Source organism: Leptopilina heterotoma, unplaced genomic scaffold, assembly GCF_015476425.1.
Source record: "Leptopilina heterotoma isolate Lh14 unplaced genomic scaffold, ASM1547642v1 Lhet_54, whole genome shotgun sequence".
Lineage (NCBI taxonomy): Eukaryota > Metazoa > Arthropoda > Insecta > Hymenoptera > Figitidae > Leptopilina > Leptopilina heterotoma.
The window spans coordinates 6484425-6510731 of record NW_025111118.1 but is presented as its reverse complement, the minus strand read 5'-3'; the positions used below and the strand labels follow the sequence as shown (position 1 = coordinate 6510731).

The window sequence follows — 26307 nt, the reverse complement described above, 5'->3', positions numbered from 1 at the left end:
AAAATGTTACTAAGAGAGAAAATTGAATTTTTTTCCAATTGTCATTTAGAAATAGTAGAGTTAGTTAAATAGTAATTATAAAAATAAAAAAATGTTAACTAAGAGAGAGAGAGAATTAACTTTATTTGACCGTATTTTCGTATATTTCGCAAAAAAAAATTCAATAAACTCCTCGCGTCGAATCTATAAATCGAAAAAAAAATTGTTTTTACGATCTTTTCATGATTTTTCATCACCGCCAAAACTTTAGAGTAAAAATAAAGTTTGGAATATAAAATTTTTGTCAATTTCATATATATACAAATATAACAGCAAAAGTTGTCTGTATACTCGGTATAGAGAGAGAGAGAGAGAGAGATTCGATTCGTGTAAAGGGTGAGGGTCCTCTCCTCTCTGGAGATAGATTTGATTGCTATAAGAGATGTATGTTGCCCAGGATTCTGGCCCGGGCGCGGTAAAACCGGAGGTACAGTATTTGGTGAAGGAGGAGATGAAGAGGGGGCAAGAGCTGCGATATAATCCAGAGCACGGAATACATCACCCCTTGGGTGGGTGTAAAGATGGGACACAAGGGGGCAACACAGAGAGAAAGTGAGAAAGTTGTAGAGACAAGTGATGTTGGCAATGGGATTTAAAGAGAGACAGAGAGAGTGAGAGAGAATTGAGAGGGTGGTCGAAAAACGTGTAGGTGCGTAAGACCGGGAAAGTTCCAGGAATCAATAGTATAGTAGCCACGCGCTTTCCTCGATTCTTCCCATCAGCCAATAGTGAAACACAAGCTGAATTTTCAAACGTTCAAAAAGAAATGCGAAATAAAATATTATTCAAGAATGATTTTCTTTTTTTGTTTTTACACAATTTTTATACGAGAATCGAATATTTCTAATAATTCTTGTTATTAAAAATAAATTTTAGTATTATTATTAATAAATTTTTAAAAATAATAATATTCAGTAATAAATACTATTAAGTATTCAGTATAATTAGTATTATTATTATTATTATTATTATTATTATTATTATTATTATTATTATTATTATTATTATTATTATTATTATTATTATTATTATTATTATTATTATTACATAATAGCAAATAAAAAATAAATAATAAAAAAATAAATAAACTTTGTACTACTACTTAATAACAAATAATAATTATTATTAATTAAGCAAAAATTTTTACTCGAATGAATTTTTATTTAGCTTATTATTTAGTACTCTGAGTAATCTGCTAAATAATCTCCTAAACGAAAGATTAATATAAAAAAGTCAGCTAAATAGAAATTTTATTAAACTTTGTGAATATAGATTGAAATAAATCATTAAATTCTGTTAAATAAAAATTTAGTTATTTAATTTGTAACTAGCAACAATTCGCGCGCGGCTAACTTCTCTCTCACTTTTTTTAAAAATAAAATTAGCAATTTTAAAAATTTGTAATTCAAATTTTTTTTTATAAAAATAAAAAATTTTCATTTATTTTCATAAATTTTCATAAATAAATAAACTTCAAATGTAATTAAATTCTTATCACATAATTCAATTATGTTCAAAATTTACAAAAAAATCTCAAAATAATTCCGGTTATTATCTTTATAAATAAAAAAATTCTTCTTCAAAATTCAATTATTTTCAAAAATTTTCATTTCAATGATTTTCAATATCTACTATTTTAATAAAATTACCCAAAAGAATTCAATTATTTAAAAACAATTTTAATAAAATTGTACGCAAATAATTAATTATTTTCAGAAATAATAAAACTTATCACAGAATTTCAATTATTTAACAATTCAATTATTAATCAAATTCCTTTGAAAAATGTAACTATTTTAAAAATTCGTATTAAAACTCGTCAAAGGAATTCAATTATTTAAAAATTTGTTTATAAGAATGCAATTTTATGAAACATTCAATTATTCAATAAATAATTTATTTTTGTATTTAAATAATTGAATTCTCGTAGAATTTTCTAATAAAAATTGATTTGAAAATTAAGTTTAGTTAAAAATTTTAAATTAATAATAGAATATGAACAAATTTTGAAGAAATTATAGTAACAATCTTCTTATAATATAAAATAATTATTTAAATTATTGATTTTACTAATTAATAATTTAGTAATTTCTATTGATTTATTGGTAAAATTTACTAATTTTAAAGCAAAAATTCAATTAGAAATTTTACAAATTTTAAGAATAATAAAATTAAAAAATTTTTAATTCAATTTTTTGTTGAAAACACTAATAAAAAAATTGAATTTTGGAGAAATTACAAATAATTGCAGAAATTCAATTATTTTCAAAAGTATAATAAAATTCTTTTTATAAAATTCAATTATGTTCAACAATTTTTAAAAAATCGTCAAAATCCCAATTATCTTTGTAAATAACAAAATTTTTCCCCAAAATTCAATAATTTTCAAAAATGACAATAAAATTCTTGTCCTAATTTCAATTATTTTCAATATCTACTATTTTAATAAAATTTTCCGAAAAGAATTCAATTTTTTAAAAAAAACTATAAAATTTTACAGAAACATTTAATTATTTTCAAAAATAATAAAAATTTCACAGAAACTCAATTATTTACAAAATTTTTTAACAAATTTCTTTGCAATAATTCAATTATTTTCATAAATTTTTAATTATTATAAATTATTATAAAACATGAAGAAATCGATCACTCCGAGTCTTCGACTTGGAGCAATCGATGTCTTCATGTTTTATAACATTATTTTGATAAGTTGTTTAATTTCAAAAAGGTTTAAATTTGAAATTTTTTAATGTCTTAATTCCTTTGGAAAAATATTAATAATTAAATATTTATTTAAAAAAGAAGTTATTTGTGTTTTCGAATAATTTTACAATTAAAGTAATTCGTAAATAAATTTAACAGAACATTCTTTTGAGTAAAATAGTTAAGATTTTCTAAAAATTTAAATTCAAGTTTATTTTCAATTAAAATTTGTCATCGAGAAATAGAATTTATAAACATTTTTTTCATTTATTTTTAAAAAACTTTGAATTTTAACAAAAACAATTTTAATTAAGAAATAGAAATTATGTAAATTATTTCCTTATGAAAATTGAAAATTTTCTACAAAAATATTAAGAAACGGGAATATGTCATTTTTTTCCAAAATAAAAGAATGAGTTTGTGAACAATATTGTTATTGAGAAATAAAAATTGTTGATAAAATGGGTATTTATTTTCTATTTCTAAATCATAATTTTTTTAACAATATTTTCAATTTTTTATAAATAAAAAGGAGAAAAATTTGCATTTCAATTTCTGACAATAATTTCTTTTTAAATAACTTAATTTTTTAACAACTATCATAAAATGACTTATATAAATTATTAAATGAATGATTTTACTCAAATATTTTAAAATTAATACAATTTTAAAAAAGAGTTGCGTTTACAATTATCATAAATAATTGAACTTCAAAATTGAAATTTTATAAAATTTCAATTTTGAATGCATTTATGATTAGAAATTTTAAAGAACTTTAATTTTTGAAAAATTTTAATTATTCAAAATCTTCTAAAATTAGTTAAATTTTCTAACAAATATTTAATTAATTATTCGAAATAATGGATTTATAGAAGAATTTTAGTAAAAAACACTAAAAAAATTGAATTTTGAAGAAGTTACAAATGATTGTAGAAATTCTATTACTTTCAAAAGTAATAAAATTCTTATCACAAAATTCAATTATGTACAAAATTGAAAAAAAACCTCGTCCAAATCCCAATTATCTTTATAAATAATAAAATTCTTCTTCAAAATTCAATTAATTTTCAAAAATTTTGCTCATTTCAATAATTTTCAATATCTTATTTTTTATTTGTTAATCTTGTTAATGTTAATAATGTTAATTTCTTTCAGAATGATAGAATTAAATATGAAGATTATTATAGTTAATAATTTTTACTTGAGTGAATTTTTATTTTCTTAAATTTTTACCTGAATGAATTTTCATTTCGTTAAATTTTTACTTGAATGAATTTTTATTGCAGTGCATTTCTATTTAGCTGAATTATAATTTGACTAAATTGTTATTTGAAGGAGGTTAAAGTTTTGAACGTTCAAATGAACGAAATTTATTTATTTCTTCTTCAAATTAAATTTTTATTACTATTACTTTAAATTAATTATAATGTTTCTAAATGTAAAATTTGAGTTTTTAATTTGAATTGTAATCAATAATCTATGAAAATATTTTTAACAAAAAATATTTCGTTCATTTGAACGTTCAAAACTTTTTGTTCATTTATTTGAATGAATTTTTATTTTGTTGAATTTTCATTTGAATGAATTTTTATTTACTTTAATTTTTACTTGAATGAATTTTCATTTCGTTAAATTTTTACTTGAATGAATTTTTATTGCAGTGCATTTTTATTTAGCTAATTTAAATTTATAGAGTGGACAACTATTAATAATTTATTATTAACTATTAACTATTAACTATTATTAATATAACTTTACTGATGAGAAGAATAAGAATATAATTCAAAATAATTTAAAGTGTAAAAGAAAATTCAACAAAAATAGCAAAATAAATTCGTAAACTTTTTTTTTCTCGACCCCCCGACGAATTTTTCTTTATTACTTTGTTTTTCACACGTTGCATGGAAATCCTCTCTCAGATCTTCTCTCGCAGTTTTCCCTCCTTTTTAGAGATAAAGTAACACGCTGCGGTGCTTCTCAAACGACCGATTTCCGGTAAAAATGTTCTCCCAAAAATTTCACTTTTATTTTTTGGCGAAGCATTGTTTTTTTCCCCTCTCTTTTCTCTGACACAAAAAAAAAAAAAAATGTGCAAGAGGGCATTCTTCACACAAAGTGAAGTAGAGACACTGTCCGCTTATATAGAAGAAGAGATAAAGGAGGGGTGTGGAGGAGGAGATTTTTAGAGGGTGGGAAAAGGAAGAGATAGGTCATTCAACAGGAAGGTCTCTGCTGCAATTTTATACCCGAGTAGCAAACCTAAAGTCTGCACCCGTCCGTCCGTACGTCGAAAAGTTTTAAAACGATGGACAAGACACCAGGATGCTTCTAGGAGGCATCGCGCTTTACGCTTAGCCGAGGAGATAATTGATTGGCCATTCAGCAATATTATAGTTGATCACTCTCGTATAAGAGGCACACGCGGTAGTGCCTTGTCTGATACACGCGTTAACGACGACAGGTATTTATACCTTTTCAGACAAAGGAAAATTTTTACATGTGTATAAGAATGCAACGAGATTTTTTTTTTTTTTTTTTTTTTTTGATGAGCCGCGAAAAAAAATCTTACAGCGCTTTGAAAATTCTCTCTTTCAATCTTCTTTTCTTTTTTCCTTTTTATTTTCTTTTATTCAGAAGGAAATTTTCATGCAACGTGTTGAAAAACAAAGTAAATAAAGAAAAATTCACCGGGGGTGAATTTTTTAGATTTCAGCCACTAAAAGCTACTGTTCACAAAAGAATTCAATTATTTTTAAGAAAAATTTATAAAATTTAATTATTTTCCTAAATAATCAAATTTCCACAGGAATTAAATTAATTTAGAAAAATTTAAAATTAAATTAATTTAGAATTTAAAATTAATTTAGAATTTTCAAAAAAAATTTCGAAAAAATCAATTATTTAACAAAATTTTTATACAATTCTTCACAATAATTCAAATTACTTTCACTAATAATAACATTTTTCATGAAAATTCAATTATTTAAAATAAAATTTTCATAAAAATTATTATGTTTCGAAAAATCAATTATTTAAAACGATGTTTATATAAAATTTTTTTAAAGAATTCAATTATTTCCAAACATAACAAGATTTTTCACAAAAACTCAATTCTTTTGAATCGTTTTAATAAAATTTTTCGCAATAATTCAATTATTTTTATACCTAATAAAATTCTTCTCAAAAATTCAATTATTTTTGAAAATTTTAATAAAATTCTTTGCAACTATTCAATTATTTTCATAAATAATAAAATTCATAGCAGGTTTTTAATTATATTTAATACAATTTTTTAGAAATTGCTCAAAAAATGTAATTTTTTAAGTTTTTTCAATTCCTCGAAAAAGTCAATTTAAAAAATGTTTTTTTTTAAATTCTTTGAAAGAATTCAATTATTTTCATAAATAATCAAATTTCCGCAGAAATTCAATTAATTTGAATTAGAAATTTTTCAAAATTTCGAAAAAAATCAATTATTTAACAAAATTTTTATTCAATTCTTCACAATAATTCAATTACTTTCACTAATAATAACATTTTTCATAAAAATTCAATTATTTAAAATAAAATTTTCATAAAATTTATTATGTTTCGAAAAATCAATTATTTAAAATAATGTTTATAAAATTCTTATAAAGAATTCAATTATTTTCAAAAATTTAACAAAATTTATCACAGAAATTCAATTCTTTTGAATTATTTTAATAAAATTTTTCGCAAAATAATTTAATCATTTTCATACATAATAAAATTCTCCTCAAAAATTCAATTATTTTTGGAAATTATCATAAAATTCTTTGCAACTATTCAATTATTTTTATATATTATAAAATTCATTGCATGATTTCAATTATTTTTAATACAATTTTTCAGGAATTGCTCAAAAAATGTAATTATTATTAAAAATTTAATTTCAATTCCTCGAAAAAATCTATTATTTAAAAAAAAATGTTTTTTTTAAATTCTATCGAAGAATTCAATTATTTTCAAAAATATTAGAACTTTTTATAGTATTTTAATTAAGTTTAAATATTTTAATAAAATTGTTCGAAAGAAATCAATTTTTTAAAATACAATTTTAATTAAATTTTTCCAGAAAATTCAATTATTTTCATGAATTTTAATAAAATTTTTGCAAAATTCAATTATTTTTATAAATAACAATATTCATCACAACAATTCACTTCTTTCTAAAAGTAATAAATTTTTTCTTGGAAGTTCAATTATTTAAAAAAATACCAATAAAATCGTTCGCAAGAATTCAATTATTGTCAAAAATTTTAATAAAATTCTTTGTAAAATTAAATTATTTTTAAAAACTTTTTGCAATTAAATGATTTTCAGTATCTACTATTTTCATGAAATTTCCAAACAGAATTTAATTCTTTAAAAAATTTTTTGTAAAAATCTTCGTAAGAATTCAATTCTTTTTTATGAATAATAAAAATTTCTGAGAAATTTAATTATTTAAATTAGAATTTGCATAAAATTAGTCGAAAGAAATCAATTGTTTCAAAATTTTTAATAAAATTCTTCTCAAGAATTAAGTTATTTTGATAAATATTTAAATTCTTTGATGAATAATAAAATTCGATGCAAGAATTTTATTTATTTGCAATAGGAAAAGTAACAAAATTCTATTAATTTTTAGTAATTTTTCAATAAAATTTGAGAAAAGAATTTAAAACTTACTAAATAGTATTATACTAAATAGTAGTTTGTTTATTAATTTATTTCTTGTTTATTTAATTTTTTCAATTATTTTTCGTTAATTTTTTCGTGTGTATCTAACAAATTTAATAAATCTAACAAAATTAGTTTAAAAATTTCTCAATTAGTTCTAAATTTTAAGTAGTAAAAAATTTCAACTAATTTCAGTTTATAACTAATTTTTTGATTTTTTTTAAATTAGGTGAAAAGTATAGGTAAAAGTTTTTACTGTTTAGTAATTTTTAGTAAACTTTTTCTTATTTTTTATTTAAATTTTTTTTTATTCAAAATAGTTAAAAGTGTAACAAATTCAAATTGAGAGAGTACAATATACTCTGAAGTGTTTATAAGCACATTTTAAAATAAAGGGTTGAAATCTAAAATCTAAATTAACGGTTTTTTTTCCTCTTTTTCTTTTTTATTTGGAAGAATCGGATAACAACAGTTGAGGTAGGTTTTACAAGGGCGTCTGGCATTTTGTTTTTCAAGGTTAATTAATAGTCGCATAGTTTATAACTACCGTCGTCGATCAATGGAGCATGGTACTGAAATATTATTATAGTTGAACATAAGAGAGGATAAACGATTTCCGGGACGGAATAAAAATTAATGAGTTTCAGTCCAACCGCAGTCAGGTTCGCTTCTTGGAATAAAATTATTATTGAACGGCGACTGCGTAATCGCACTTTTTTTTGCAAACACCTAAATTTTCGCACAATTTTTTTTTCTTGTGTTTCAAAAAAAATGGTTTTTTTTGTGCAAAGAATTACTGAAAATTAACTTAATTTTTGTCTTTCTTCGCTTTTTTTAATTCATTGTTGTAGTTTTCTTGTGTTTTAAAAAAACTATTTTTTGTGCACAGAATTAAAAAAAAAAAATTAACTGGATTTTTTTGTCTTTCTTCGCTTTTTTTCATTTTTTTATGTTTTTGAAGAAAAACTGTTTTTTGTGCACAGAATTACTAAAAATTATCTGGATTTTTTTTTTGGTCTTAAATTTTTAAATAAATTCAGCAATATTATTTTTAAATTCACAGTTGTCATTTTCTTATATGTTTAAAAAAAACTGTTCTTTGTACGAAAAAAATTACTAAAAATTAACAGTGATTTTTTTCTTTCTTCGCTGTTTAATCCATTGTTGTCATTTTGAGCCTTAGAAGTTTCAGACAATATCGATAGCTTAAGATATAATTTCTTTTTTTTTTTGAGAGAAAAAAAAGAAAAGGAAAAATCTCGGAAATCTTATATTGTAAATCTCCAGACTCGATTGTGTAATTCTGATAGTGTTCCCTCTATTATTCTCGGAGTAAATCCGCAAATGACTATCTCGGGGTTCAAAAACTTAGGCAGATAACAAGTTTTCTCAATTTGCTTTGAGAAAAGTTTTTTTTTTCTTCTTCACTGCGCACATTTTTGTACGTGTGTTTCTACCTTCTGTATGTATATTTACGAATATCATTAAAAAAAAAGGTTTTGAATAGAAAATTCTTTTTTTTTTTTTTGTATTACATTTTGTCTCATTGGTTTTTTTTGGATTTTAAAATTCAAGGAAGTTTGTAATTTGAGTCTTGTAGGTTCGTATTCCTCTTCATGGGAGGTAATAATCATGATCGTATGAGAAATTTTGTTAATGTTCAGTGAATACTCAAGTTGGGTCGAATTATAAGCGTTTTATTGGGAAATTAATTTTTGTCGAATAATTTATTTTCAAAATTTTTATTATGTAATTTTTATTTTAGTTTTACTTTTCAAATTTTCATTATTTTTATTTTATTTTATTTTTACTTTTTGAAATTTTCGTTATTTTACTCTAATTTTATTTTTACTTTACTTTCAATTTTGAAATATTTTTATTTTATTTTCATTTCAATAATTTTACTTTTAGAATTTTTGTTACTTTAATTTTTCTAATTTTTACTTTAAAATTGTTTTATTACTTCAATTTTATTGTATTTTTACTTTATAAATTTCTATTATTTTACTTTAATTGTTTCTTTACTTTTCCTTTTGAAATATTTATTATTTCAGTTTTATTTTAATTTTACTTTTGAAATTTTTCTTATTTTACTTTAATTAAATTTTTAATTTACTTTTTATTTATTATTGTATTTTCCTTTCATTTTTACTTTTGAAATTTTTATTATTTTTATTTTATTTTTACTTTTGAAATTTTTGTTATTTTACTTTAATTAAATTCTTAATTTACTTTTAAAAGCACCTATTTATTATTTTATTTTCCTTTCATTTTTACTTTTGAAATTTTTATTTTTTTTTACTTTTTAAAATTTCCGTTATTTTACTTTAATTTTATTTTTACTTTACTTTCAATTATGAAATATTTTTTATTTTCTTTTCATTTCAATCTTACTTTCAGAATTTTTGTTACTTTAATTTTGTTTTATTTTTACTTTAAAATTGTTTTACTATTTCAATTTTATTTTATTTTTACTTTTAAAATCTCTATTATTTTACTTCAATTTTTCCTTTTCTTTTCCTTTTGAAATATTTATTATTTCTGTTTTATTTTAATTTTACTTTTGACGTTTTTATTATTATTTTAATTTTGTTTTGTCTTTACTTTAAAATTTTTATTATTTAATTTTTATATTTTTTTTTTAATTTAAAATGTTTGTCATTTAAAAAGAAAATTGATAAGGAAATAATTTACATAATTTCTATTTCTTAATTATAGAACTGTTTTAATAAAATTCAGTTTTTTAAAAATAAAGGAAAAAAATGTTTATAAATTCTATTTGTCAGTTACAAATTTCAATTGAAAATGAACTTGAAACTTTTTAAATTTTTAGAGAGTAATATAATTTAATTATTATTATTTTTTCACAGGAAGTAAAACTTTCAAAAATTTCAAATTTAAACCTTTTTAAAATTAAACAACTTATAAAAGTATTGTTATAAAACATGAAGATATCGATTGCTCCGAGTCGAAGACTCGGAGTGATCGATTTCTTCATGTTTTATAATAATTTATAATAATTAAAAATTTATGAAAATAATTAAATCATTGCAAAGAAATTTGTAAAAAAAATTTTGTAAATAATTGAATTCATGTGAAATTTTTATTATTTTGGAAAATAATTAAATGTTTCTGTACAATTTTATAGTTTTTTTTTTAAATAATTCAATTCTTTTCGGAAAATTTTATTAAAATTGTAGAATATTGAAAATAATTGAAATTAGGACAAGAATTTTATTGTCATTTTTAAAAATAATTGAACTATTTGTTCAATTGTTTAAAAAATATTTTGTTATTTACAAAGATAATTGGGATTTTGACGAGAATTTTTTATTTAATCTTGTACATAATTGAATTTTATAAGAAGAAATTACTTTTGAAATAAATTGAATTTCTGCAATTATTTGTAATTTCTCCAAAATTGAATTTTTTTTAGTGTTTTTAACAAAAATTTGAATTAAAAAATTTTTAAATTCTATTTTTTTTAAAAGTTGATAATTTTATTTTAAAAATGAAGTAAAAAGTTAGCCGCGCGCTTTAGCTATTGTTGCTACTTTTTATTAATTAGCTAATTGACTAATTACTAATTTACTAATTAATAGTTTTAATTATTATTAGTATAAATCTGAAAAATTTTTTTTACTAAATTTTATTTGCAAGTTTAGTAAATTTTTTTTTCGAAATTGACGATTTTTTTTATATTCACGACGATTCTAAGAGAAAATATATATTTTAATATTGTTCATTGACCTGACAAAACAGGAATGGTTGTCGTAATTCCACCACAGGTAGCCTAATTCCAAGAAAGGAGGGCTTCCCACTTTTCAAATCTGATGGGGCCAAAAACCCTCCAGGAAATTACTTGAACTAAAACCCCCCTCAAAAATAGATTCACAATAGAAACTAAGAGAGAGAGAAAGAGAGACAAAATCCCTGAAAACCATGAAGGTTGTCAAGAAGATTTGCCCCCCGACCATTACACCTTGTTAACTGCCTTTACTCAATTTGCTAATAACACTGAAAATTTTCAAATGCCGCACACTAACAGTATTTTACTTATGAAACATTTTTATTTTCATTTTAGTCCATCAATAGTTTGTGTATACAAGAAGCCGACAGGAATTTTTGATTTACTGAAAAACCCCTCGAAGCTTCTTAATAATATCTTTGGAAAATCTTAACGGCTCGAAAATATATTGAGATGTTCTGCAAACCTGTTGGTTTGTCAAAAGCATCGTTTTTCCATTCATTGAACACATTTGCCGAAAATTTGGGTACGACCGTAAAACTTTGTAAATTGGTTTCAAATTCTTAAATTATATTTCAGTGGGGATTTAGTTGTATTAAATACTGTGCCTTTTTTTTTGTGTGTAAAAGTGAATTTTTTTTTGGTGGGAACAAAAAAAAATTAGGTGAAATTTTAAAGTTATTTTTTATTGCTTCGTGCTTTTCTATTTTTTTGCGAAATTAATAAACTATAAATTTTTATTTTCCTGTAAATTTTATTGGCAAAATTGACTAAACATGAAATACTTTAAATATAAATTAGAACACGAAAAAAATTGTATCTGGAACAAATATAATTTTTACTATATTAGAGAAATTTTTAATGGTTTCAGTTATGATTTTCGCTATTCTAAAAAAAATTTATCGCCATTCGCGGTTTAATAATTTTTTCGAGTTTAAAATTTTTACTGATTTAAAGAAAACTAAATCATTAAATATAAAATGAAGATAAAAAAATTTATCAGTAAAATTCGACTTAAAATCATTGAAATTTTATACTTATGACGTCTTTAATTTGTAAAACTTTGATTGAAAATCTGTTAAAAGTGACTGAATTTTTAGTCAAAGAAAACTAAATCAATAAATATTAACGAAAGTAAAAAAAAATGATTAGTGAATTTTGATTTTTATTGATTTATTTCTCGCGATTTTAATTTGTAAAACTTTTATTGAAAAACTGTTAAATTGACTGAATTTTCACTCACTTTTCTCTTATTAATGAAAAACAACTAATAAGTTTAAGTGAGAAACGAATTTCAGTTAATTTTTAATTAAACAATCGATTTTTAGTAAATGCTAATTCAGTCAATTTGTGACAAATTTTAAATTAATTTTGACATTTAGTAAATGGATAAATCTTCATTAGTAAATTAAATTAAATATTTTGATTTGTTAGTCAGTCAAAATTTTACTATATCATGACTGAAATTCTACTAATTTTCAATTAAAAGAACTGATTTTGTAAAAAAAGAAAAGTCTTTTATTGAATTTAAAATCAATGCCATGTTTACTAATTTATATAAATCTGAAATAGTTAAAATTTTGACTATTTTCTTTCAAATCAGTTAAAATTTACTGGACTATCAGTAGAAAATTTGTTTTATTGAAAATAAGTAAATTTTACCTAAGATTTTGATTAGAGATTTAGATTTAGAGACCAATTAGTGATAAACAACTGATTGCTAAAAAAATAACTGATTGTTGATCAAAAATAACTGATTACAATCAGTAATCAAAAAACTAATTAAATAACTGAAGCAATAAAAAATGACTGATTGTATAAAAAAAGATTTTTTAGTGAAAAATTAAGTGATTGTTAATAGAAATAAAAATAAAAAAATACTGATTGTATAATAAAAAAGATTTTCAGTTACAAAATTAACTGATTATCAGTAAAAAAAAACCGTTTTGTAGTAAATAAAATAACTAATTAGCTTAAAAAATTAGTTCAAAAATTAGTCAGTTAATAGAAGAATTAATTAATTTATTTATTATAATCCTTATATTAATTATAATAATTTAAATTAATTAATCAGTTAATAGAAGATTGCTACTAGAATATCGATCTATTTAACTGATAATTAGAGTTTTTCATGATTAACTGATAATAAGTTTTTTCTCATTGTCAAGCAGTTAATTTTAACTGAATTATCAGTAGAAACTAAACCACAAAAATCAGAGTCTAATTTTTTTGCTTCTAAATTAATTTACTAGTTTTAATTAATAAAAATTTGTCCTAATTTATAGTCAATGTTTACTTTTTTATTTCGGTGAACCTAATTTCTTTTTTACTAAAGTTTCAGTAAAGAATGTCTCAAAATTAGTTTTGAAATTTTTACTGATTTAAATTACAAAAATGGTCAGCACTCTGAAAAAGTAAATCAGTAAAAATTTCACTAATTTTACTTTAGCTCGGGAATTTTCTTTAATTAATCAGTAAACATTTTTTTTTTATTTTTAGCAGAAAATTTTACAATAGAAATCAGTGAAAGGCACTAAATTATAAAAGACGCTCTCAAAATTTGAGTCGGTTAAAAAAAATTTTTTTAGAAACGAAAAATTAGTTTGAAATTACTATTTTAGTAATTCCTGTTTTAGTAATCTTCCTGTTTAATTAATCGATTTGATGAATTTTTCGATTATTTTTAAGATTGACAATCAGTTATTTTACACTAATTGCAATGAAGTAAATTTGACTAATTTTTCAGTTATTTCTCTTTTTCCTTTTTATTACTGAAAATCGTTTATTTTTCACTATTTACAATAAATCAAGTTTAACAAATTTTTCAATTATTTTTTGTCTGAAAGTCAATTATTTTTGTACTGATTAGAATGGATCAAATTTGTTTAATTTTTCAGTTATTTTTGTCACTGAAAATTAGTTACTTTGCACTATTTACAATAAATCAAGTTTGTCAAAATCAATTTTTTTTTGTCAGTTCTTTCGTACATTTTGACTGGATATTTTGAAAATTTCACTGATTTTTCAGTTATTTTTTTCACTGAAAACTAGTTATTTTGCACTATTTACAACATTAATAAAATTTGTCGAATTTTACAATAATGTTTATCGCTGAAAATCAGTAAAAAAAAATAACATTTGATTAATTATTATTTTGTATTGTATTGTTTTTCTGTATTTTTCTACTGAAAATGAGACATTTTGCAGTACTTAGAAAGAAAGGAAAACTCATTAAATAGCTGACTGATAATCAATTATTTTTACCTAATTCCAATTGAGCCATCGAGTTTTTCTATCCAATGAAATGAAGGCCCAAAAAATCTCCTCTGATACAAATTAAATTCATATTTATTCAATTATTGCAAAAAAAAAAAAAAAAAAAAAATGTCAGTCAATTCTCTCTTTTTGTCTGAACCTCTCCAAATCGAGAGGAATCCCGGCAGTTTATACCGGCATCCACTATAGATGACTTGAACCTCATTTCATCGTTTCTCAAGATGACGTATTTCCGCGTTCGTTTTTGTCTACATGTATATATAGTATCCCCGCCGACGCTGAACATTCCCCGGAGGGGAAATAAACGGTGGGGGTGTGGTAACGCTTCGACGACAGTGGTGGGGGGTCACGAATTATGGAGTGGGGGGATTTTTGGGCGCGGCCTAGCAGCGTGCGGCGCACCGATTATAAAAATAATATCAGTGTACCCACACCGCGCTTTCTCGTTGGATATCCTGGCCAATATATCGCACGCCGTTACCGGTAGCGCGCCCAAATTCAATTTTTTTTCACACGGTGTTTTTTCCAATCCCTTCGTCCTTTTTTGCAAGTGTGTATATATTTTTTTTACTTTCCTCTCTTTTTTTTTGCTAATGTACCCACCCCTTTACGTTATCTTTCTATTTTCTCTCTCTTTCTCTCTCTCTCTCTCTTTCTCTCTCTCTCTCTCTTACTCTCTTTCTCTATTTTCAGAAAAAAAATTTATTTTTCTAACACGTGTAGTAAATTATCAAGGTCGAGAAATGCTGAAAGACAAGGCGAGACGATAAAGTTGTAATCTGGAATCTATTGATGATTATTTGTATTAAAAATTATCACAGAATGTTTTTTGTTGTATTTCCAAAACGAGCTGTTGAGAATTTTTCGGCATTTTTCTCGAGAGGGCCATGGGGATTCGAACTCCAATTGGGAATTTCGAAAACTGTCGATTAGTCCAGTCGGCTATGGTTTAACTTTAAAAACTTGGGCTTTTCTTCAAGTTTTCTTATTTATTTTGCTATGAATTTTAATACTAATTAATACTAATTACTCGATTAATTACGATTCTGTTTGTACCGATTCGTAATTAATGTACAATTTTGCTATTAATTGCCATTGACTTTACTGTTAGCTTTACTATCAGTTTTAATACTAATTGCAATTCTATTAATACCGATTCGTAATTAAAAAATGGTACCAAAATTTTTCAGTGGTTACTACCAATTTTAATACTCTTTGCGATTCTAAATACCGATTCACAATTAATAAAACTTTGTTAACTTGGTTGAAAAACATTCACTTCACCGACTAATAATTATTAACACAAAAAACATTTGATAATTAAATAACTACTATCATCTGCCATTAACGAATTAGAAAGAAATTTTCAAGTTTCCAAAACTTGAACGAAAAATAGAAAAGGATATACATAGTGATATTCAAAAAGTGGTTCACATGGTCTTTCTTCTTCATCTTCTTTTTATTTTTCGAGAAATGTGAGACAAGATATGGGTAAAAGAAGCCAAGAAGGATGTTACTGTGACAATGCGGAAAGAATAGGAGATGGGAGGAAGAGTGGGACTGAAAAAATTCTCTCCAAGACGAAGAAGTGAGAAAGGATTCTGTCGTTCGAACCTTATTGGAGCGAATTGGGGGACTTGCTTGATTGGACTGAAAAGAATAATTGAGTACCCTCCCGGATAACAATGGCTTTAACCGGATCTTTCGTTGGTACTCGAATACTAGGGCAAAAACCCTAGAAGAAAGGGGGGGCCGATATGTAAAAAAGACCGACACAAAGTTTTGTTCGTCGAAAACGAAAATTTTAGATTTAAATGGTGTCAACAAATTTTTTGAGAAAGAAAAGAAGAGCATTTTCTTTCTTTCCTCTCTGGTTCCCTTTTGAATAATCTATTTTATCCCTAGATCAGAATTTAATCCTTTGATGGTTCATTAAACATAATATTCCGTTTAGTACTAATTCCGTTTCTCAAAAAATTTTCTATTATTAAATACTCCGTAGTATCATCCTAAGTGGAAATAATATTATTAGTATTAGTTTAAATTATTTCTTTTTTCGAAAACAGTATACCCAAATGCAGCGTAAATATTTAATTTTGATTTATGGCCCATTGGTTTTGGTGCGATGTAATAAATTCCTGTCGCCAATTTTCTGTTTAGCATATTACGTAATACGATTTGATGAATTTAGTTCAAGGATAAACAAATCTTTATAATACAGTGGAGTCGATTCAATGAACGCAGAACACCATCATGCACTCTTGAAATTAATTCTTTGTGCGTATCATCATCTGCCCGTAGGATTAGATAAGAATTTTTTATATATATATGTGTTTGTGTGTACTGTTGACTCAACAAAGAATTTGGTTTTTCCAATATTGGAAATACGAGTAAAAAATAGTACTGTTGAAACTAAACAAAAAATTATGCTGTAGCATTGTGAATGAAAAATAATTTTTTGTTTAGTTTCAACATCTTTGTAACAATCTGTAACAAAAAATTATTTTTGGATCGAATTTGTTTTTAATCAATTCGATTTGAACGAAAATTGGTATTGCTGAAGGAATAATCTTTTTGTGTTGCATTCTTGAATTCTTGATTTATCAGGAATTAGAATATTAGTAATGGTATTATTATTATTTGGTAGCATCATCATTAGTGGTTTTTGGCATTATTGGTATCATCCTCAGTGGTAGGATCCTCTGCAGTATCATCATCAGTAATATCATTATTAGTGGTACCATCCTTAGTGGTTTTTATTACTATTGGTATCATCCTCAGTGGTAGGATCCTCTGCAGTATCATCATCAATGGCATCATCATCAGTGGTACCATCATCAGTGGTACCATCCTTAGTTGTTTTTATTACTATTGGTTTATCCTTAGTAGCATCATCATCATTAATATCATTATTAGTGGGGGCATCGATTGTTGTTTATATCATTAATGGTATCATCCTTAGTAGCATCATTAATAGCAGTAATGTTATGAGTGACGGTATCATCAGTAATATTATTATTAGTGGTTCCTCAGAAGTATCGGCATTATTGGTATCATCCTCAGTGGCATCATTATTATTGGTGTCAACCCTAGCAATTATCCTCAGCATTACTGGTACCAATATTAGTTGTGTCATCCTAAACAGAATCATCATTAATAGTATCATCCTCAGGAGCATCATTATTAGTGCGGTATTATTATCAATACCATCATCAGGGGTATTATAATTAGCAGCATCTTTATTATTGGTATCATCAACAGTAGTAGCATAATCAGTAGTAGCATCATCAGTTGTAGCATCATCATTAGAATCATTCTTAGTGTCATCATTATTAGCCATATTAATACTATTAGTATCTTCATTATTGGTATCATCAACAGTAGAAGCATCATCAGTGGTTCCATAATCTGTAGTATCATTCTTAGTGACATTATTATTAATATCATCATCAGTGGTATTATTAATATCATTAGCAGTAGTATTATTATTAAAATCATCAGCAGTGGTATTATTCATATCATCAGCAGTGGTATTACTATTAGTATCTTTATTGTTGGTATCATCAACAGTAGTAGCATTAGGTCCATCATCAATATTACCATCATCATCAGTATCACCACCAACAATGTTATTATCATCAGCAGTATCATTATTTGTACCATCATTATTAACATTGTCAGAGTATATCAAGGTTGGAAAATTTCTATTTAGTATCTTATCATCATTATTTGCAGTCAACTATTGTTTACAACAATTTACCCATCTCTGATAAAAATGAGAATGTAAAAACGGTTGATAACAAATTTTGAAAATAAGATTTACTACTTGAGTTATCATACCATCAAGTATTAATAAAATTATCAACAAACTTCCAGCAGCAAAAATCAAAAAAGTACTCTCAAAAATAGTTGATTAATTGCAAAAGAAAAATTAAAAATCGAATTCAAGTGCAAACGCCCACCACCAACTATTTTGGAGAAAGAATATTTTTGTTTTCACTTCCTGAACATCAGCATTTCCTGAACGGTCCAGTGACGGCACTTTGCGGGGACCCTTTAATCGGAGGGAGTTCTCTTCCACGTGTTTCTCTCTCGCATAAGGGTGAAAGCCGAATTACCCCAAGGGTGGAAGGGGGAGCGAGGGAGAGAAATATTCACTATACTCTCTCTTTCTCTCTCTCTCTCTCTCTCTCTCTCTCTCTCTCTCTCAAAAAAAAAGTGGGGGGAGAGTCACGGTCAGTGTGCGTGCGCTCTCCTTGTGTCGAGTGAACGCGCACAATAGAGTAAAAGAGAGAGAAGGCAATAAGAGGAAAAAGAAAGAAAGATAGTGAGTGCAAGTGAGAAAGAACCAGGAAAGAGAGAAAGAGAGAGAGAACACGCGCTATTCGAAGACACAAGAGACGACGCTACCAATCTCATAACGTCTGTCGCCGGTGTTACGCTCTCTCTACGTGTGATTAGTGTACCGCGTATATACCTTCTCATCCTATTTTCCCATTTTTTTTCATTTCCTTCCTTATTTTTCTTGCAAAACAAAAAAAAATAATACACATTCCCTTTTTTTGTTTTTTTTTTGTACCCGAAAAAAATAGTGCATGGTGATTAAAATAGTGATTCTACCTCAAATGCTCTTTTTTAGTCAAGAAATAATAATTTTCTTTTGACTGGGATTTTGTGTATGTGCTTTTGTGTATATGTGGAAAAATAAAGAGAAAGAGAGGACGGAGAAATTTTATATTATATGAATTATATATTATATAAATATAAATACTATAAATATATATTGAAAAGTTTATAAAAAAAGAACGGAAGTGAAAAAGAAGATTGTTAAAAAGTGAACCCAAAATTAAAAAAAGAAAAGAGTTTAAAAGAGTGAGAGAAAATTTTTTTCCATTTTTGGAGAAAAAAATATATATAATATAGAGAAATATAATTTTTTTTTTAAATTGAGGGGGAAAAATGTCAGTGGAAAAATACGAAACCGGAATGTTACAGAAGGAAATGGAACGACTGGATATTGAAGAAAAGAACGGCGACAGCACAAGGTAAAAGAAAGCTCCGAAAGAAGCGATACTTCTTTTTATAGATGCGAGTTAATTTTTTTCTTCTTTTTTGGTCTTGTTTTTCCTCCCCCTCATTTATTTTGAGATAGGTAACGAAACACCTGCCCTAAGCTAAACTCTCTAAGTCATTCAAAAGACCAAGAAACCGGGAATGGTAATTGAATGCGATATGTGGAAAAGATACACGCGAATTTTAATGTATGAAGCGATTGACATTGAAACCGGAAGTAGAAAATTTCAAAGAAACTTATTGTTGAGTGGTTTTTATTTGGTAAAAGTTCAATAAAATCGATAATCGATAATAATAATAAAGAAAACTATCAGAAAATAAAATAGTTTAAAAAATTACAAGATTAATTCAGAGTTCGTTAAATTTTACTAAATTTTTTGTAGAAATTTCTACTTTTAGTAATTAAATCGAAGTTGTGAAGAAAATTGTTTAATAATTATTTTACATTAAATATCAGGAATGATTTAATTAAATTAATTGATTTATTAATTCTTGATGATAAATATTGAGTAAAGAATATTAATAATAAAAAATTAATTAGCAATAATTATAATTGAGAAAAGGAAAAAGAAAACTGACTGCTTAAAATCAGCCAAATTTTGACACATTCGGAAGAATTTTAAACTTTTGAAATTAAAAATTTGAAAACAAAATTCTTATACAATACAAAAGTAATTTTCGAAAATAATTTTTGTTATATTGCAGTTTTGTCACTTGGTGATAAAAAAAAGTCGGGTTCAAAAATCGAAACCGAAAGAAATAATTTACTAAAGGATATTTTTTATCGTAAATTCATTTCGAATGAAAATTAATAACTTTTCGATTCTAATTAATGTTCTTTCATTAATAATTATTAATTTATTTATTCATTTAAATAATTTATTTTATTTATGCATTTAATTTATTTAACTTATTTATTTAGTCCATGTTTCTATTTTTATTTTTTAAATTATAATTTTAATAGAAAAATAATCGGTTTTTTGATTTTTATTATTTTAGGCAAAAATTAATAGAAATTCCCGTATTCAATTCAAAATATCGTGTCTGTATCTTTAAATTTTAACGTATTTTTCACCTAACTTCTGTCATTATTTCGTAGAAATTAAATTTGAATTAAAATTGGAAAAATTTATTTGCAAAATAATTGAAAAATAATTAGTGCGGAATGACAGAGGTTTGTTTATTGCTAGTCAAATCGTAAATCATATAAAAACGTAAATTATTGGTGAAAAAAAATTTTTGTTAAATTATTTTCTATTTCTCGTGTCTTGAGCGTAAGAAAAATTTTCCTCTCTTCAATATATTAGTAAAATTTGAAAATATTGTTTTGATCGAACAGAAAAGGTTTTCCATTAAGTACAATTTTGCGGTCAAATAAACATAATTTAATAAACAATAAAATAAAATTAAATAAATAGTGTATTAAATCAGGAGTTAAATATAATATTTAGTTAAAGAAAAGAATAAGTTTTCTAAACTCGAAATTTTATATTATAAAACAATATAATTTTCATTTTTATTTTTTACGACAATTGGCACTAAATAAATAAATATCTAAATAAATAAAGGAATAAATGAACAAATAAACGAATAAAATAATACAATAAAATTTAATAGTGTAATAAAATAAGAATAATAATAATAATAATAATAAATTGTAAGAGTGAAATAAATAAATAAAAGAATAGTAATGGAATAATAATAATAATATAATTCAAATTAATAAAAATTAAAAAAATAGTTTATTTATTTACTATTATTTTATTTTATTTTATATTTTAATTTATTATTATTTATTTTATTATTTACATTTATTGTTATTTATTTATTTTAATTATTTTTTGTAATATTTTTTGTATTATTTACTATAATTTTTATTATTATTATTATTATTAATATTATTATTAATAATATAATAATATTGAATAATATAGAATTTTTTTCCCTTTTTGCTTAAAATAATAATATTGGAATAACTATTTAGAGAACAAAATAAATTTGATTAAAATTAAAAGTAAACGAGAGAAAAAAATAAATAGAAAATCAAGTTTTTCGATAAAGAAGAAAATTATCATCATTTTTATTTTTTCTCATTTTTTTTTTTTTTTTTTTGGTGATGGAAAAAAAATTGTACAATTTCTACATTGTTTTTTATCGGCATGTGACAAATTTAACGCAATAACTATAGATCTTGACAAAAAAAAAAACGAGAGAGAGAAAAATTACACTAAACACATGACGCAATGTTTGTCACGTCCTTAAAGTATATCATCATTCATTAAAAATGATAAAAAGCTATATCTATCTCGTTTACGTAAAAATTCTCGGAAATCACCTCCAAATATTTCATTCTTACAATTTTTCGAGTGAACCATGACGTAACAATCGCAATCTCTCTCTTATTTTTTTTTTCTCTCTCTCTCTCTCTCTCTCTCTCATTCTGGTTGTTTTTTTTTCTATTTTAGTAAGTCACTATGTGTGCCATGTAATTTCATTCAAGAGAGAGAAAAAGAGTGAGTGAGAGAGAGGGAGAATTAGAGAATTGGAGAAAAAGAGAGAAATACTTACTAAGAGACTCATCTTATTATACGCCCACGAAAATTTATTCTCTGTGATTTTTTTTATTGAGGGAAAAAAGGAAAAGACAGAAATAGCGAAAAAAGTATTTGTGTGCGATCAATTAATTCAAAGGAGGGGGAAATTATTCATTTTTATTGATTCTGATTTTTTCTGGTTCTATTTTTTAGTTGGTAAATTTTTTTTCTTGTGTAAATTTTTATATTTTATTTTTTATAAATAGTTATTTTTTCCAAGAAAAAGGAAATTTTTTGTTGCTAGGAGAATTCTCTTAAATTTTGAGTTTGAAAATTCTTGGTTCAATTTTTACTAATTCGACTTTAAGAAAAAATATGTTTTCCCAGAAGAGAAATAATTTTTTTTTTCTTTTTGAAAAAGTAAAATGATTTAAATCGAAGATTTTCTGTAGAGTTTAAAAATTTTTGTCTTATTCTTCTTTTTCGCACACGTGGCACACAATTTTTTTTTTCTCTTTTTTTTCCGTTCGTTTTCTTTTTTCGGCTGAAATATAATTACGGACCGGGAGCTTTTGTGCGTATTTCTCTTTAGTTTTGTCGGACGCTTTTCTTTTATAAGGAAGGCGCCAGCGATTTTTCTGTGGTGACAAAAAGAGATGTGACTTGGCAAAGTTCTTCTACTTATATATATATATATAATACAAATATACGAAAATACTTAAAAGCGTTCGTAAAAATATGACTCCCCATGAACCGACCAGAAGTAGGAATGACTCATTAGAAGGGTGACAGTATATAGTATTCCCGGTAAACACCGTGTCTGTGAATACAAATGTTGAATTTTCGACTTGTTCTATGATTAAAAAAAAAAAATTCTAGAAATTTAGAATTTTTTTCCCTTTTTGTTTAAGTTTACTGCTTTTTTAGGAATTTCGTTTATTCTTCAGTTTTTGGAAACTTTTCTGTTTGTCTGAATGAAAATTTTCTTTGAATGGAATTTTTTTTTCTAAAATTCTAAAATTTTTCTGAAAATTTTCAAAAAATTCTAAAGAATTTTTTCTACTTAAAAATTTTTTTCAGAATGGGATTTTTTTTATTTAAGAAACTTGTTTTCTTGAAAAAAATGTTCTCGATTTTTTCTTTTATTCGAAAATAAGTTTCTTAAGACTACATTTTGGTGAAAAAAAATTCTGCTGAGAAAACAAACTTGAAACCGGAAATCGAAATTTCAAAAAGGCATTTTTTTTGACAATTTTTCTTCAGACTGTATTCTTTTTTTGCCAAATGAAAAAATAGTTTTAGAAATAATTTTTTCTTACTCTAAATAATTTCCTTTAGACTCAATTTTTTTTTGCCGAATAGAAAACTTTCTACTTTGTAAAAGAATTAATTTTGCCCAAAGAAGAATTTTCTTTTTAGTAATTTATTGTTCGTTTTCATAATAAGTATTTGTAATATTAATTTATAATAAATAGTTATTTTTTAACAGTAGTTTTTAGAAAAAAATACTTAATTTTTTTAATAGAGAATACTAACAATTTTTTTTTTTGCTTTTATTACTAACAATATTAGAAAAAGCATTTCGATTTTTAGTCGTCGCTGAATGAATTGAAAAATTGAATGGCCAATCATGAGCGTACTACACTTTTAAATAATAAATAAATAAGTAAATTCATAAATTTTATAAGAATATAGAAAAAAATTAATATTTCTTCACTGAAAACTTAATTTTAATGCTAAGAAATGAATTTAATACCAAACAGAAGTTGATACTAAAAATAATTAATAAAAATAATAATAAAAATAATTAATACTAAATTTAATACCAAAAAGAAGTTAATACCAAAAAATAAATTTAATACTAAGAAAAAGAAATATTTAACAAAAAAAAGATAAATCCCATTGCATTGAAAAATTGTCTCTTTATTTATATTTAAATTTCTTATCAGGTCCCTTTTTTACGAATTCTGTCAACGAAGACAAATTTCGTTTCTGTGATGACTGAAACTAGTTTAATCTACATAGATTTTTCTATTTGATGTATATAATTTAAAAAAATAAAAATTTGATAAGACACTGTGTTAACAATTGCCATCTATATTGTTCAACACATTTTCAAGTAAAAAAAAAAAAAAACAGTGAGTGGCTTATTTTCTCTATTAATGCATTCCTAAATTATTCACATTCTTAAGATTGAGTTTTAATATATTTTTCTTTAAATTTTTCATTAAAATTCCATTAATACAATTTTTTTCAATTTTTATTTATAATTTCCATTATTTAAATTTTTTTATTAAAAATTTTATTTAGAAATAATTAAAAAATTTTCTACTAAAAGACAATACAAAAAATATTATTAAATATTTGAACTGAATAAAATATTTGTAATAAAATACAAAAATTTAGTAAAAATATTACAATATTTTTACCGAATAAAATTAATAAAATTAATAAAATGAATAAAATATTAATAATAAAATAGAAACTAAAGAAAATATAAAAATATTTATAATGAAGTTTAAAATAAAGAAAATATTAAAATATTTGAACCAGTATAAAAATATTGAATAGAGTAATTTTTCGGTAGAAAATCCGAAAATTGTATTTGATTTAAAGCTTTTCTTATTTATTGTATAGGGAGAAAATATTTTTATAGGGGAACAAAAAAATTATACGGGCACAATGTTTTTTTTTTATTTTCATAAAATAGAATATAAAAAGCGGATCTAATATATAGTAGAATTTATTATCTGCTGTTGGTCGCGGCAACTATAGAGTGAATGCCTCGAAATTTTAGAAGGTTTTTACTCATATATTCCACACGCGCCTTGTTTTCCGGTTATACGCACTTTTCTGAAAACATTCAAGTGTAGTCTAATGTCTGAAAAGAGCCACTTTTCAAGAATCTTCAAATTCAACATTCTTAACGTGTTGTTTTTCTTGCAGTACCGAAATCTCTATATGAAATTTATGAAAAACTCAATAGTTTCCTAGTGAGGCTTGAAAAAAAATTCTTCCCTGCAAGAAAAGAAAAAAAATAAAAAAACGTGAAATTTTAATTTTAGTTCAAAAATGAAAATTTGAACTTTGGAAATTTTTACTATTTGTGAAAACTAAATTAAAAGAAAATATTTTTTTTAGAGGAAGAAATCGTTTTCGAGTAATTTTTTATTTTATTCACTTTTTTTGGTTTTTGGATTAATTTTCCCTTTTTTTAATTTTTGTATTTTTTTCCTGGGGAAATATTAATTGAATAAATCTACGATTAGGGATAATTAGATTGAAGTAAGTGGCTCTATCTTTTGCTTGAAATGACTTATCAAAACGTCATATACAGCCGCCGGTAATGCTGAAAACTACGGGAAAAAAGAAGCTTTTTTTTCTCGTATGTATTTTTTTTCTCCTATTAAACTCTGTCAATAATTTTTTATCGATTTTTCCGAATATTTCTCAATATTATTAACAATTATTTACATTAATTTTTGTAGAAAAATTTTTCGTTATTTTTAAAATTTTACTGTAACTTTCAATAAATAACAGACTTAACGAATGCATGATCAACAAGTTTTGAATCTTTTCAAATGAACGAAATAATTTTTGTTGAAAATATTTTCACAAATTATTGATTTTTAAAAATTTATTTAAAAAAATTTTTTTTTAAATAAAAAACAGATTTTAAATTCAGAAACTTTATAATTAATTTTCTTTTTGTAGCGGCGCAAAATTATTGCAATAAAAATTTAATTTTGAAGAGAAAAATAAATTTTGTTCATTTTAATGTTTAATTAAATTAATTAAAATTTAGTTTTGAAGAGAAAAATAAATTTCGTTCATTTTAATGTTCATTGATTAATTTTCATTTTTTCATGCTTCAAAAATTTGAAATTGATTCAATTTTCAGTTGGTTAAATTAGAATTCAGTAGTGGAAGAGGTTGAAAAAGTTTAAGTCTATTTTTTTCACAGAAATATTTTTTATTAATTAATAAATAAATATTAGGACTTTAATTAATTATAATAAAATAATTAAAGAAAATTTTGGAAAAATATTGTAAATTACAGGCAACATAATTATTTTTCACTGACAATATAAATACATTTTTACTGGCAACGTAAATATTTTTTACTGGTGGCTTAGTATTTACTGGTAACATAATTAGTATTTAGTATTTACTGACAAACATAATTAGTATTTACTGTCAACATAATTATTTTTTTGTAAACATAATTAGTTTTTAATGGCAACATAAATA

At 23.7% G+C, this 26307-nt stretch overlaps 1 protein-coding gene across 2 annotated transcripts in view; it reads left to right on the top strand.

Annotated features, from left to right (window-relative positions):
- The first annotated feature begins 18853 nt into the window (after window positions 1–18853).
- The window catches only part of LOC122508477 (insulin-like growth factor 2 mRNA-binding protein 1), a 59444-nt gene continuing 51990 nt past the window's right edge, over window positions 18854–26307 (top strand). Inside the window, exon 1 of one of the 2 annotated variants that reach the window (XM_043621854.1) lies at window positions 18854–19494. In XM_043621854.1, the coding sequence (XP_043477789.1) occupies window positions 19409–19494 (86 nt within the window). In that variant the 5' untranslated portion in view covers window positions 18854–19408. The remainder of the gene's footprint in view (window positions 19495–26307) is intronic. The other variant, XM_043621855.1, reaches the window with a different exon arrangement.